This window comes from Triticum urartu, chromosome 5, assembly GCF_003073215.2.
Source record: "Triticum urartu cultivar G1812 chromosome 5, Tu2.1, whole genome shotgun sequence".
Taxonomy (NCBI): Eukaryota; Viridiplantae; Streptophyta; class Magnoliopsida; order Poales; family Poaceae; genus Triticum; species Triticum urartu.
Window position 1 is genome coordinate 508,454,239 of NC_053026.1, and position 16,276 is coordinate 508,470,514.

Here is a 16,276-nt window from a genome sequence, read left to right on the forward strand (position 1 = left end):
TTACCGGCCGGCCGCTTCTTCTCTTTGTGGCTAGCAAGCCCGAAGACACTTGCTCACTTGTCGCAGTTGTACGTTGGTTTTTTCTTCTACTTTGATGTCTACTAGGTGAATTGGTCCGATTTTCATAGTATTTTTCCTTTATTTCTTCTATTGGGGTTTTCTTTGCAGGGTATTTCAGTTTTCACTGGTTTTTCTTTCTTTCTTTTGTGTGTTTTCTTTATGTTTTTTGGGTTTTCATTGTTTTTTCTTTCTTTCTTCTTATGTGTTTTTGTTTACAGCTTTCATCGGTTTTCAATAGTTACGTATTTTATTACTTTTTCTATGTGATTTTTATTGGTTTTATGTGGTCTTTTATCTATCATTTCCCTGTTCTGCATCTGTTTTCTTTGGTTTCGTTCAGTTTTTCCCTTTTTACAACACACGTCTACTTTTGTCATATATAATGCACATTTTTTGTAAATTATTAGGAACGTTATTTAAACCCAATTTGACCATTTTTCGAATAAGAAGTTTAAATCTCAAGTACATGTTGTATTGTTTTTTTGTGTATCATTTTTCATATACATGAAAAGAAATGGTTATATGTTTAATATTTTTTTAATATTCATTGATTGAAAACAATCAATATTGTCTTTGATGTTTTGCTATATTTTTTTTTCATACACGTTTGCACTTTTTCTATGTAATCCAAAAATAATTGATTTTTATATATATTTTTAACATTTTTCATATTACATGATTAACATTTCTTGGAGTATCATCTCTTTCATATCTACTTCTTCATATACTTCTACATTTTCGTATACATATGGAACAATTCAACATTTTTAGTACATGACTACATATTTTTTAAACCATATGTGTTTAATGTATAATTTTTATACTCACTGGTATTCATTTTTTGGTGTATCATTAGTGAACAGTTGTGTTATACATGTTTATATTATCGCACTTTTAAATGCATGGTTTAACATATTTGGAATATATTTTGACGTCTACTTTTTCCGGTGTCCTTATACGATTTTTGTGACATGGAGGCATTTTATTACACATTTAACATTTTTTAGAATATATGGTTAATATTTTTTAAAAATTACGTTTTGATGTCTACTTTTTTCATACACTTGTTCATTTTCCATATGCATTAAAACATTTTTTTGATATATATTTAATATCATTTTTCACACTGCTATTTAAAAAATGTATATGACACTTTATAAAATAGAAAATAAATGCCAGGAAAAATCGAGCAAGGTACACAAAAATAGCAAAAGCCATATTCTTAGAATGAGTTTGCTTATAAATTTGACTGTTAGATCTCCCTATATATGACGCGGTGGATTGGGACCTAGCCAATCTAACTGGGGACTGCAGGCGAGATGTTTATAGGGATTGCTCTAAGTGATTAACTAGATGCTTTTCCGGAGTCACTGGATGCTGTAGTTATGGTGGAATTCTGCCCTTTGGTCAGATGAAAAATAACTGGGCTTATCCCAGATCTAACATTTATTTGAAAACATATATCACACGAAAAAAATGATCAAGCACTTAAACTTTATTTTTATTTATGTAAAAAAGGTTACGTTTTAAGCATGGACAGAAGAGCTCTTATTGGGAAATGGATGAAGAGCTCTTTATTAGGGACGCTCGGCTGCGAAATAAGATGTCGACAAGACGCCCTTTATAGAATTCCCCCTTGCTCCAGTCCCTATTTTTCTTTCTTATGTTTCTTTTTGTTTCTAGTGGTTTTTTCTAAGAAAAATGCTACCTGTAATTTTTATGTATAAAAATTGTTTTCACAAATTTTTATAAATTTCGCATTGATTTTTCAGAACGTGATTTTAGTTTTAACTTTGTGTTTTTTACATACTTTTGACACTCTTTGATTAATATGTAATCATCTAAACTAAATATTTTGCTCATATTACTCCTCCGTTCTCACTCTTTTTATAGTCTTTTAGACAACTGTATATTAAACGTTTTGATGCTGTTTAAATCTCTATAAAAAAAAATATCAACTCCTTTAAAAGTGAAGTGAGGAATATTTAATCAGACTCTTTTGAATTTGTGAAATTTATTTTAGAATGTGCAGTTTATTTTCAGATCTTGAAGAATTTTTTAATTATCTAAATTTTGAAATGTAAAAGTAAAAATAAAAATAAACCAGGAAAGGAAAAAAGCAGAAAGGGATAAAAATAAAAATAAAAAAATGAAGGAAGAAATAGAAGAGAAATACGGGTAAAAACCAATAGGAAAACAACAGAAAAAATTGGAAAATTGAATGAGAACCTTCTGGAACCTTCCTAAAACCAAGAAAACCAAGTCCATAACCTTCCCAAAACAGGAAACCACATGCTAACGCTAATCGGGCTGGTTCATGTCGTTTTTGTATTTGTCCGGCAATTTGTCACAAAGAGCGACAAGTAGGATACACCCATGGACAACCGGACACCACAACATCTAAGTCGGGCTCAATTTTTCCACAAGAAGCCAGGCCCAAAAGTCCAAAAAGCCTAAAATATATGAAATTCAGTATTGTATAAAAAATTAGTTATAAATTAGATTTTATATTCTAAAATAGATGAAATTTTAAAAGCAATGTTCATGTGTTCTGGGCCAGGCCAGGCTAGACTCAAGCTTTGTATTTTGAGACCGGGCTTTGTCAAGCCTAGCTAGGGGCATGATCATGTCCATTATAAAGTTAGTAATGCTACTAAGAGCCTATATAGTGCCCCCTTTTCCATAAATAGGTCAAGTCCAGCTTTATTGAGTTTGCTCAAGTTTATAATAGAAAAAAAAAATCAGCATCTGCAACCAAATAAATATAAATAGATTCGCGATGAAATATGTATTCACAGTACATTCATTTTGTAGACTAAACACTAGTATATTCCGTTTAATTTAATCAAACTTAATTTAAAAAATAGGGGTTCAATTTATGGGAAAGACAGAGTATATGAGTAACCGGTGGAGGTTTAATATTTGTCCACAAATTTTGTATGAGTCATTATGCAATCAGATTGGATATGTTGAACATCTCACATTGCTGTCATCTCGTGTTGAAGTTTTATCAAATAGATGCAAGTCTTTTTTCAGTTCATCTTTGTATAATGGGTGAGTACTAACTTATAAGGTCAAGTTTTCTAATAATAAGAAGAAGAATAAAGTCTCTATAGGCTCACCACCAAAGAGGAGTTCCCACGGGCTCACGGGGCTTATTATTTCTGTCTGTGTTGCTCTGGCAGGATCTTAAGCTTTGGACCCGCGCACGCAAAGACGATCCCTAGGAGCAAGAAAGTCCCCACGCACCATGTCCCGTAAAACCGAGCACACGAATTCAGGTCTCGATCTCCAACCCTTTTCTTCTGTGCTTCCTTGAGAAAGTGCACCGATCTATCTCTCTGCCATGGCAACAATGCGGCCTCCTGCCTTTCTGCAGTGCACCAAGCGTCACTGGTAGCTCAGCAGAAAAAGCATGCTGTGTCCATGCTAATTTACCAGCATACTGTTAGTCTAAAAAGACTGACTCAGGTTAACCTCCGTACGTGGCTGCTTCCAGTTTCAGACGCATGACAGACACGTAATATAACTCTGAAGAAATGTGTCGATGAAGCATGTATGTGGAACAGAGCGAGGAGGGATCGATCGATGGTGAATTGCTGATCTCTTTATCTTTATCTGATCTACCTCGAAATGTTGTACTAGGAGGAGGTGGAAAAGAGGAAGCCCCTGAAGATCGATATCCTCCTTTTTATTTTGTTTCGGAGAAGATTGGCAGTACATCCAAACCATGTGACCCCTTTGCCCGGTAGCAGCGGCAGCTAGCCAGCAGCGGGACATGCACGGGGAGCAAAGCGAATGTTTGTAGCAGTGGCGCCACACGTCGCAGCAGAGCACGCCACCAGTAGCTGGCCAGTAAGTTAAGCAGCATGTGTGGATATGGACGTGGATGTACATGCATGGTGCAAGCGACCCCGAGCTGCGTTTTGGCGCGTCCTGCACGGCCGCACCCCCGAACGGGGCCGGGCAGGGCCGCCATCGCCACCAATCCGCCCCGAATCCGCCGATCCCCGTGCCGTTTACACGCGCACCTCGGCGACGTCCGGACGGGGAGAAGATCAGGCGACCCGCCGGCCAAATTCCATGATCCCAACGACCCGCTTTCGTCGGCGAACACGCCACATTTGTCCGGCCGGCCGCTCGATCGGCGACATTCGCCGCCCGGGCCTGGCCTGGCCCGTGTCTCCGGCGAGGAGCGAGCGTGTCCCGCCCCTTTCCGGCCACGCTGCCGCTCTCACGCGGATCGCGGAGGATCTCTCCGTTGTCCTCTTGCTGGATGATCGGGACGCGCCACGGGGATATGCATGCAGATGCACGACAACGGCGCTGCTGCGGGTTGAGTGGAGGCGCGGGAGTCCGAGGTGGACTCTTGATCTTGCGTGATCCGGCGAGAACGAAGCGGACGATGGAAGCGGGAAAGTGTAACGACGGATCGAGCAAAAAAACAAGAGACCGCGGGCGAGCTTCTTTTCCATTTGTAGATAAAGAACCTATGATGACATCTACGACATCTACTACTGAAAATGCACGCAGTTTACATTAGCACAAAGCCACTAGTAGCTTGCCCAATGTCACGGTGCTTCCGATTCTCTTGCCATTGAAACACATCATGACCGCAATCAGCTCATACTACCTCCGTCCTGGTTTATTATTCCTCTTCGTATATAATGTCAAATTTTAACCAGAGATTTTCCCAAAAAAAAATAACCAGAGATTTAACTAATAAAATGTCAATGCATGTCATAAATTGTATAATTTTTTATGACATGCATTGACATTTTGTTAGTTAAAATCTATGGTTAAATTTTGACACTATATATGAAGGGGACCAATAAACTAGGACGGAGGTAGTAAATAAGAATAATATACTGCAATGTGCATGACGACAAAAGCAAATTGGTCAACGTATAAGCAGATAATCAAAATGGACGCTTCATCCTGCTCTGTGTCAAGCACTTTGCAATGGCAGCGAAAATAGCCTTTTTGCTGCCATGACAACATATTCATCAGTACAGAAAGTGAAGTTGAGCTAAACAACTCATTTTACAGCTGTGGTAGTAGGGTCCCATGCCTGTCTTTTGTGGGAGGGTGTTGCAACCCATGGCGACGACATGATCCATGATGCCTCGATTCATGTCTTGTTTTTCTCTTTGAGCAAGACGTTTCTTGCGTGGTGTCACCCGGCGCCATGTCATTTCTGACTTGGTCACATTTTTACCACTCTCAGAGTCACAGTTAATGTCGAGTCCCATAATTGCATATTTTTTGACCATGTCTATGTCTGGTGATGTGTCAATTTTGTCATTAGTGTAGACTATTGGTTCACCAAGCTACGAAAGTGGTAATTAATATAGAAGTAATGTCACTTCCAATGCACTTCCATTCTTCCAATGCACTGGTCCATGACGATTTTAAAGACAATGTATTGTTTGTCGAGTGTTGTATCTCTAAGTTGTGATGTACTACTCCCTCCGTTCCATGTCAAAAAACACTCTTATATTATGGGATAGAGGGAATATTTAATTGCCTCAGAGATTATAGTTGTATGTCAATATTGTGGTCTAGCTGTGGACAGAGAACAAAAGAAAAAAAACAAGGAGAGAGGCCACAACATATCAAAGATTAATTCATCCACATATGGGAACTAGTTAAGAACCGTATCATCCGAAAAGAAAGAAAGTGGTTACACCCTCGTTGCCCAGACGACAAAGAGACATAGCCACCGTCATGATGCCCGCCTGAGAGCCAATCATATGAACCACCATCTGAGGCCGCCTTCCCAGCATCCATGCCCCTAGACACCGACAAACATTCACATCACAGCCACCCAACCACGGGTAGGAGGAGTGGAAGGCACCTTCTTCCACTCCTAGCCCGGTATCAACCACTGGATTTGGGTCAATGCCTTCGCGGTAGGAAACGCCCACACTTGCGTCCTCCGCCGGTCCCTGTGGGCCGTGGGGGATACAACCGAGTGACTGCGAAGAGCCGTCGCCAGGCAAGCTCGAACGCCATCATGCTCATGGCCCTCGGAGCCGATCTGTCTGACGACACAACGACGCCCAGAGACTCCAAGAAAAGCACAAACGCGAAGGCAACCAATGCGTCGGAGATGCCCTAAGAGCCATGCATTACTAGGCACATGTTCCCATCAACACATCATACAGAGAGACGTTGACAAACTATCATTATGTTTTTATTCATGTGTAAGTTGATTTAATTATTTTTGACCTTTTGTGGCTTTTGGCAACCTGCTCTACTGCCTATGAAAAATGAAACATATTACCCGATAAAAGCCACAAAGGAATACCACCACTCCACTCCATGTAGGATTCCAACCGCCGAGCCGGCCCTACACTCCTTAACCGGTGCATGTGACCACGCTGCGACCGAGCTAGCTGCTGTCCGCCCGTGTCGTCCATGAAGAACCCTAAAAAAACTTTGGCCTCACCTCTCCTTACCACCCCCTCCCGTGACCCCCCACCCTTGTCCTTTAACCCTCCCAATCCACGTTAAATTCGGTCGGCTGCATTATGTGTATAAGTGGTATATCTCCAACCCATTCATGGATCCACATATGCGGCATGGATTTATTCCTCTGGGAGCTACGGATGAGCGTGCATTCATCGCCGGCGGTTTCCACCGTGCGTGAATTTACTCCGATGAAACCTCGCCCCAGATTTCGTCAGTCACTCCACAGTGGCAGACGGCACGAGCGGGCGAGCGGGCTTACACCGTTGGGGAAGGCCTATAAATACGCGCCAAATACGGGGAGAGGATGCACCGATCGCCATTCACGTGCTCTATCTAGCAGAGCGGCCTGGTCTAGTGTCCAGTAGGGAGGGAGTGAGTGAGTGTGAGTGAGCTCGAAATGGCCTCTGTCCCCGCCCACCACTTGCGCGTGCGCGTCCTACTAGTGGCACTGTGCGCCGTCTCGGCGTCGGCGTCGGCGTCGTGGCCGTGGAAGCGGGGCGGGCACGACTACCGCGACGCGCTGGCCAAGTGCATCCTCTTCTTCGAGGGGCAGCGGTCCGGGCGGCTGCCGGAGGGCCAGCGCGCGGCGTGGCGGGGCGACTCCGGCGTGTCGGACGGCAGGGCGGCGGGCGCCGGGGTCGACCTGGAGGGCGGGTACTACGACGCCGGCGACAACGTCAAGTTCGGCTTCCCCATGGCCTTCACCACCACCATGCTCTCCTGGAGCGTCCTCGAGTTCGGCGACGACATGCCGCGCGAGGAGCGCCGCCACGCCGCCGACGCCGTGCGCTGGGGCACCGACTACCTCCTCAAGACCCTCGCCCACCCCGGCGTCATCTTCATGCAGGCAAGCGCGCGCGCACGCCGCCCACATTGCACCCCCAATGCCATGCCGCGGCAGAGCACGCCGCCGTACGCGCACGAGAGTGACCGGCATTGTGTATGATGCAGGTGGGGGACCCGTGGAAGGACCACGAATGCTGGGAGAGGCCGGAGGACATGGACACGGAGCGCACGGTGTACAACGTCAGCGCGGGGCGGCCGGGGTCGGAGGTGGCCGGGGAGACGGCGGCGGCGCTGGCCGCGGCGTCCATGGTGTTCCGCGACGGCGACCGGGAGTACGCCGAGCTGCTGCTCGACAGCGCCAAGAAGGCGTTCGAGTTCGCCGACTCGCACAGGGGCGCCTACAGCGACGACATGGATCTCAGAGCCGGCGGCTGCCCCTTCTACTGCGACTTCAACGGATACCAGGTCAGCCTCTTGCCTCTCTTCCTCCTCCAGCTACGTGAGGACCTGACCTCTGCTTGATCACGAGAAACGATGGAGCTTGATCACATCGTGTTGCAGTGAGGCTAATATAAGTTGGGGACAGGCACGGCGCAATGCGTCATACAGAAAAACAGGGCAGGTTAACATATAGGTGTAGCCATTTTTCTGGGCAGGTTGCATTTGCCTGACCAGAAGAAACAGGGCAGGTTTACAATGTTTTGTGTCGCAGCATTGCTACTTTGGTACCTTGATGCGAAGTTAATAATGTTTTTAAGCTTTGTTAGCACCAGAATAACAGCAACAAAAGACAGTCACAAAGGAATTATAAGAGCAAACAAAACACAGTTTCTACCACTGCACTTGCAGAGTTCTCTGAACCTCTGATAACAAGACATCAGGGTTTTCTAAAATAACAGACATTAGCTTACATAATTCAGCACAAGAATAACAGTTCAAAATGCCAAAAGAGTATTAGTACACCATAAGTAAGTGTTGTGTCGTTAGCAGCATCAAAGTTTCTATCTCTGAACTTCCAGAATTGGACTGTCTAGTAATTCAGGTTGATCACCTTCAGACATTACATCATCAGATAGGCCCATGCATTTCTGAACTAGTAGAAGCAAATGTTTCATCCTAAAAGAAGCTCTGTTCTCACACACTCCAAAATCACAATATTCACAACAATGTGACTTCCAGAACTGATCAAGCTGACATTCTTGGCAGGATGAGCTGCTGTGGGGCGCGGCGTGGCTGCGGAGGGCGTCCGGGGACGACACATTCCGGGAGTACATCCAGAACAACGGCAAGACCCTCGGAGCAGAGGACAGCATCAACGAGTTTGGTTGGGACAACAAGCACGCCGGCCTCAATGTCCTTATATCCAAGGTTCAGAAACTGCTCCCATCAACCTTGTTTCATTTCTGAACACAACCTCTGCTACCAAATTAACATAACACATGAGTGACTGGTTTGGTCTGCACTTTGCAGGAATTCATAGAAGGCGAGGCGCTGTCCATGCAGTCCTACAAGGAGTCCGCGGACAGCTTCATCTGCACGCTCATCCCGGAGTCGTCGTCGCCGCACATCCAGTACACGCCCGGCGGCATGATCTACAAGCCTGGAGGCAGCAACATGCAGCATGTCACCTCCATTTCCTTCCTGCTCCTGACCTACGCCAAGTACCTCACGAAGTCCTCTCACACTGTCAACTGCGGCGACATTTCAGTCGGTCCAGACACCCTCCGGCTTCAGGCCAAAAAACAGGTATAGCATTCTAACTTCACCACATTGACTGGTTGAACTTGAACACTGAACTTTCTAACTTCACCTGCATTGCCGGTTTTCAGATAGATTATCTGCTAGGAGACAACCCGATGAAAATGTCGTACATGGTCGGGTACGGCGACCGGTATCCTCAGCGGATCCACCACCGAGGGTCATCTCTGCCGTCGATCAAGGACCACCCGGAGCGCATGGCGTGCAAAGACGGCACGCCTTACTACGACTCGTCTAGCCCGAACCCTAACCCGTTGGTCGGCGCCATCGTCGGCGGGCCAGGGGAGGATGATGCTTATGGGGACGACCGCGCTGATTACAGGAAATCTGAACCGACTACGTACATCAATGCTCCCTTGGTAGGGGTTCTTGCCTACTTCGTTGGCAACCCAAACCCTGGCCGTATCAGACACTGAGCATAAGCACTTTGCCATGTAGATAGAGAAGAGTGACAGAAGCTATAAATAGGTACACAGGAAGCAAATAGGTTTGTGTTTGGATGGCACTACATGTTCATAGGAGTGGATTGCAGAGCGTGTGTTCTACCAGTAATGAGAGATTAGCTTTAATGATTTCTCTTTTGTTTTGGGTTTGCACTGAATTTTGTGTGGATGTGTGCAAAGTGCAATTTGACTGCACAGGTGTAGTCACGAGTGAAGAAAACTTGCATTTTTGCAGAAATATCTATGGAAGGTACTCTTGTGCCAAGTATCAAATATGGTTTTGACTCTCACTTCTGCTTCGGTACACCTCCTCCCCTCCGCCCTAACACATCAAGGGTTGAGATTAGCTCATACCCCTTCGTTACCAGGGGCATGATGGTCTTATTTAAAAAGACTACCCCCTCCCCCCATCCACGCCGATACCCCCGCGCGCCCGTGTATACGGGGCTGCAGGACGAGCCGCACCAAGCCGTGGCGGCACAAGCCGAGCCGAGACATCACGGGATCGCCGCTTGGCGGGGGACCACCTCGTCGAGCCTACGTGATGCGATGTGTCGCCCCAATTTGACCGGCCACGGTCAGGGCTGACCGCAGCGTGGCGTGTGGGTGGGCGGTTCCCGCCTGCAAGACGCCACTCACCGCCCCCGAGGCTCATCAATGGCAACTAGTCTCGCCGGTCCCGAGGTGATATTATGGCGTTTGACGCCGCCCACCTTCCCGTCCCCTCCCCTCCCCGCGCCTGCCCTGCTTGGCTATAAAAGGGCCGCCCTGCCGTGTTACCGCCGCACAGCGACCGCGAGCCCCAGATCCACCCTGTCCAAACAGACTTCACACCAAAGCCTAACATCTAAAGTCGAAGGCCCTAAACCAAGCTACAATGTTGGGTTTGGGGCACACACCGATCCGGCGCACTCTCGGAGGCGCTCGCCGCCATCTTTCACCTATCCATCTTTAGAACATGACCTGACGCATCAACCTTGCCGGGCCTGCCGTCGACGTCATCACGATGCCAGACAACGCCTTCCTCCTGCACGAGTCTGTCAACCCGCATCGGACACCAAGACTCCACTACGCCACGCCACCGAGATCCACTATCATCAATGCGGAAGATGAAACCTTGCTCAGCCTTTGGGCCCTTCCAATCAGCACCTGCTCCAAAACGATGCCCTTAGGAGGGGAAACGGCACCATAGTTTTCGTCATCATCTGATCTAAGAGACCCAGATTTAGGGTTTCCCCCAAAGCATATGCCCCCCAGAGGAAGAGGGGCACGCCAACTGCAACTGCCTACGAACCCAAGCCGTGCTCACGACCACTTACCTCTCACGATGGCGCCTTCAAGAAGGACACGACGCCATGAGCGCCATCGCCGCCCTAGGGTTTTCACCCGAGAGACCGTGGAATGGGAAAACATGGGGCGGACCCAGGCGACGTCTCCAGGAAGAGAAACGGCACCCTCGAGCATCATCGCCCCATCCGGTGACCGGCAAGCAGCGCGGCCATGTCCATTCAGATGGAGAGCATGAAGCAAGGATTGTAGGAGAAAGCAGCTCAACGACGTCGGCCGCCGAGGCAACATGTCGCGACGTCAACCTGTCGGTGGATTGCCGGCCACCCGACCCGATCCCCGACAGCCCACTCTCCCCGCCGCACCACCGGACAGGAAGGCCATCTTAGGGGCCGCCACCCCGGATCCAAGGTCGTCCGCCCTGGATCGGGAGAAGCGGTGCCAACACTGCCACCACAACCACCATTGGGATTATAGTTGGCCAAATGGGTCGGGGCAACCAGGCCGCCCCGTGAGCACGCCTAGCATGGCCAGCCGTGGGCCAGGCAGAACACGGGCTAAACGGGCTGGGCTCGGCACGCGGCACGCCCTGAGCCGTGCTTGGGCTGCTAGGCTGAGCACGCGGGCCGACACGGCACGACCTGATTACATATTTTTATATATATCTCTATATGGCCGAACAGGTAAAAATAGGCTAAAAACGTCCAGTGTGCCAAAATAGTAGGCAGACTAGTGGGCCTGGCGTGTCGGTGGGCCGGCTCGATTAGCAGCTGGGCCGTGCCTGGGCTGCGGGCTGCAGCACGTGGGCCGACACGGCACAACCCATATAATAATCGTGCCTCGGTGGGCCGGGCCGGGCCAGACACAATTAGAATCGGTCGGCTGTGCCGGGCCTGCCCATTTGGCCAGCTATGGTTGGGATCACACCTCGAGCCAGGGAGCCCCGTGTCACCATATGACCCGCAAGAGGGAGGAGTGCCTCCGCCGCCGCCATCGCACACACAGGCTATGCCCGGCGCCGACCACCGGCGGCGACGGAGAGAAGGGAGGGGAAAGAGGGGTGGCCCGGCGGCTAGGGTTGGAGCCCCTCGGTCATCCGCGCAGGGGCGACGGAGGAACGGCTCGTGGTATGATTGGCTTGGAGAAGTGGCGAGGGTGGATGTGGAGAAAGATGGATTTGCTATCCAAACAAATTAAAAAAATGTATGATAATGCTTGTCAGCCACTCGGCGACTTTTGTGACACAATCGCATTCATATTAATGAGATGGACGAGATCACTTTTCTATGACAAAAATCGCAAGTGCAAACATGACCAGAAGAGTACTAGACAAGAACACTGCCGTGGCTGCTCCTCCACCCTCACAACGCCAAAATTTCAAGTAGTACAAGTATTTATTCAGCACAAGTATCTCACTTTAGCTACATGTCAGCTAACTGACTTTTACATTTTGGGTCAGTCGATTTTTTAACCGTTGATTGCTGCTCCAAGATGCGTGTTAGTTCTTTTTTTCTTGTTGTGCGTGCTGTCCTGTATTGGGCTGGACATATTTTGATTGTTGGGCTGAAGCCCGTTACGTGTTTTCTTATTAGGCTGTTTGTGTGTGTATTTGCTCCTGTTTTTTTATCGGTTTTTATGGGTATACTTTGAATACAAAATATATACACGTAACTAATTTATAATATGTGTATAAATCGTAATTCTGTGAAAAATTCACTATTCTGTGCTTATTTTTTACATACTATTAAAATAGTACGGTTTCATTATAATTGTATTTTCTGTGAAAATTCCACTACCATATGCATATTCTTGCATACTATTGAAAGCACTTGTATATATTGTGTGTAAATTTTGTTATTGTTTGATTACTTTATAATTTCTTTCTTCTTAAAGGGTAATATCAATGCAACTAACTCATTCTTACTTAGAAAACTTCATTATTTTGATTTTGTTATAGTATTTATTTCATATTTGTTGAAGGGTATTACCAAAACCATTAATTCATTTTTTCTTACAAAACTTCATTAATTTTGTTTTTGATTTAGTGTTTCTTTCTTTTTTTTAATGGTAATACCAATGTCACTAATTCATTCTTTCTTAGGAAACTTTCTGTTTTGTGAGAATTCTGATATTACATACTTATTCTTGTATATTATAAAAAAATGCAATTTCTGAATAAATTGTGTGCAAATTTCTCATGTTTTTATTTTTTGTTTTCTGCTTCTATGCATTTTTCTTTTTCATATTTTCCTTCCTTTATTGGTTTTTTGTGGGTTACTGCCTGAGTATAATTATATACATATAAATATTATATAATATGTGCCAAAATTTCATGATTATATGATTATTTCTGCATATTATGATAAAAGTGCAATTTTGATGCATAGTTGTGCACAAGTTTTTTTTCCTTTCTTCTTAATGGAAATACATTATTTCAGTTACACTATGTGTAAATTATAGTAGAATGCGAGAAATGCACTATTATATGCTTATTCTTTGCATATTTCAAAAAGTGCAATATTAGTGCAAATGGTGTGCAAGTTTTCAAAGTTTTCCTTTTTTTCTTTCCTTTATTGGTTATTTTTTGTTTTTGTGGGTTTTTGGCAGAGTGTAATTATATGCATACAAATAATATATAATATGTTCCCAAATTTCATGATTATATAATTATTTTTGCATATTATGATAAAGTGCAATTTGAGTGCAAAGTTGTGCACATTTTTTTTATTTTCTTTCTTCTTAAAGAAATAGATTATTACAGTTACACTGTGTAAATTATAATAGAATGCGAAAAATGCACTATTATATGCTTATTCTTTGCATATTTCAAAAAGTGCAATATCAGTGCAAATTGTGTGCAAGTTCCGAAAGTTTTTTCTTTTTTCTTTCCTTTATTGCTTATTTTTCATTTTTGTTGGTTTTTGGCTGAGTGTAATTATATACATAAAAATAATATATGATGTGTGCCCAAATTTCATGATTATATGATTATTTTTACACATTACGATAAAATGCAATTTGAGTGCAAAGTTGTGTGCAAGTTTTTTTATTTTCTATCTTCTTAAAGAAATAGTTTATTTCAGTTACACTTTGTGTAAATTATAATAGAATGCAAAAAATGCACTATTATATGCTTATCTTTGCATATTTCAAAAAGTGCAATATCCGTGCAAACTGTGCGCAAGTTTTGAAAGTTTTTTTCTTTTTTGTTTTGTTTTTTCTTAAAGTGTTTTGTACTTTCCTAGAAAAAATCATTATTTTGATTTTGTTTTGTTCTTTGGAAAGGATTATACCAATGCCACGGATTCGTTCTTCTATGGAAAACTTCATTTTCTAAGTTTTCTATAGAAAACTTCGTTCTTTTATAGAAAAGCATGTCTCACATGTGGACTTTGCAAAACTCCCTCTTGTATAACTTTACATCGAGCTGCCCAGATCGCCCAAAGGGTGACGACCAGCTTGATGGGACTAGCATGCGGTAGAGCATCTATAAGTGAAAATAACCATGGCTTAGCACTTGGTTCCCCCGAAGTTTGGACATACTCGGTCACATCCTCATCTACATGTGCTTACATGCACCGTGTTGTTGAGCAATCCAACAGTGAATGACGCCAAGAGCCTGGCATCCCACATAACTGACAGTTATCCTCCTCAACATGTTCCTATTGTGTCTAAGATGCTTTGTAGGGATTGAGTGTTTGGCAATCCTCCAAAGAAAATTACGGATCTTACTCGACACCTTAATCGACCACAAAGAGCTCCAACTATTCTCTTGTGCTTCATAATCCGAACTTCCCGCATCACCTTCTAGCCAATCTTCTCTCCTTCTCTTTGTGTCAACTAACATGCGATAAGCTGATCTCACCGTGAACATACCATTCTTCTCAAAATTCCACGCCCAGAAATCGTCCATCAGCTGAGTGCAAATAGGGATACTCAGGATCATACTCTTGTCCGCCGCTAGAAAGGTTTGGTCAATGATCTCCCTCCTCAAAGTACCACTTGTACTATCTATGAGTTCACTTACCATCGGGGGGGGGGGGGGGGGGGGGGGGGGGGGGGGATAGCAGACAGACAAGCAGTAGGTCTCATTGTTGCATTCCGTGGCAACCAGTTATCAACCCAAATTTTTGTTGTTTTCCATCACCTATTCTTCTTATCAATCCTTGGCACATGCCATCCCTCCCTTCCATGATAGCACGCAACACCTGCGAGGGTCGGCTGGCTTGCTCAGATGAAAGTATCGTTTCGTTCGGGTAGTATATCGCCTTAAGCATACACGCACACAAAAAGCTCGGATGTTGTAGTAACCTCCATGACTGCCGTGCAAGAAGGGTAGATTCGTGCTTCTTGCTGGTGTCTAGCGATGGACTGTTCGAGCAACATGGGCATGTCATGTTTCTTTTTTTGCGTGATTGTTGGGTTTATGAGTTGTGATCATTTTCTTGGGCTTTCTACCTTGCTGGTCGGGACATGCTTTCTTGTGTCTGTGCGCGGGGCAGCCTGTGGTTTGGTGGGCTATTTTTTCTTTTGCCATTCAGGCTACACTTGTATTTTTTTTCTTTTTCTTTTTTGCGGGGACTTTTTTTTTCTTTTTTCTTGGTTGTTAGGCTACCCTTGGTTAGTTGTTATTTTTCTCTATGGGAGATGCTTTTACATTGTTTGAATGTGTATAAATTTTTCTATATATTTTTATTTTTGGGTAAAATAATTATCACAAATTTATTTTTTGTCTGCGTCTTTTTTTGGGTGTTATTTCACCGTGCGGAAGAATATAAAGAAGAGAGCCCGCAACTACACACATCGTAACTTAGTGCAACTGTAAGACGGCAACTTTTAAAATGGGGTCACAACTATAAGTTTTAAAAGGGAAAAAGAGGTCGTAGCTGCATGTTTGCTATGAGGTCACAACTATAAGTTGTTAAATGGAGCGGCAATTGCATGTTTGCAAACAAGGTTGCAAATGCAAATATTCAAATGGGGTCACAATTGCATGTTTTTAAGCCGGGCCGCAACTACATGTTTTGAAGAAGGATCACAACAGTAATTTTTTAAATGGGTAACAATTGCATGTTTTTCAAGGTGTGTCGCAACGACATGTTTTCAAATGGAATTGCAACTGCAAATATTCAAATGGGGTCGCAATTGCATGTTTTCAAGGCTGGTCGCATCTGCATGTTTTCAAGGGGGTCGCCACTGCAAATATTCAAATAGGGTCGCAATTGCATGTTTTCAAGTCTGGTCGCAACTGCACGGTTTCAAGAAGAGTTGCAATTGCAAGTTTTTAAATGGGGTCGCAACTGCATGTTTTCAAGGCGTGTCGCAATTGCATGTTTTGAAGGGCATGATGCAAGTTCATGTTTTCAATGGGAGTTGTAACTGCTTGTTTTCAAATGGGATTGTAACTGCAAGTTTCAAAAGGGGTCGCAAATGCATGCTTTCAAGAGGATAGCAACTGCATGTTTTAA

At 44.7% G+C, this 16,276-nt stretch overlaps 1 protein-coding gene across 1 annotated transcript; it reads left to right on the forward strand.

The window, feature by feature from the left end:
- Positions 1-6,834: 6,834 nt before the first annotated feature.
- On the forward strand, positions 6,835-9,765 carry LOC125556482 (endoglucanase 23-like). The gene is made up of 5 exons (XM_048719210.1): positions 6,835-7,381; positions 7,486-7,785; positions 8,527-8,688; positions 8,791-9,066; positions 9,150-9,765. The coding sequence occupies exons 1-5, from the start codon at positions 6,932-6,934 to the stop codon at positions 9,492-9,494; spliced, it is 1,533 nt and encodes a 510-aa protein (XP_048575167.1). The 5' UTR covers positions 6,835-6,931; the 3' UTR covers positions 9,495-9,765.
- Positions 9,766-16,276: the final 6,511 nt, after the last annotated feature.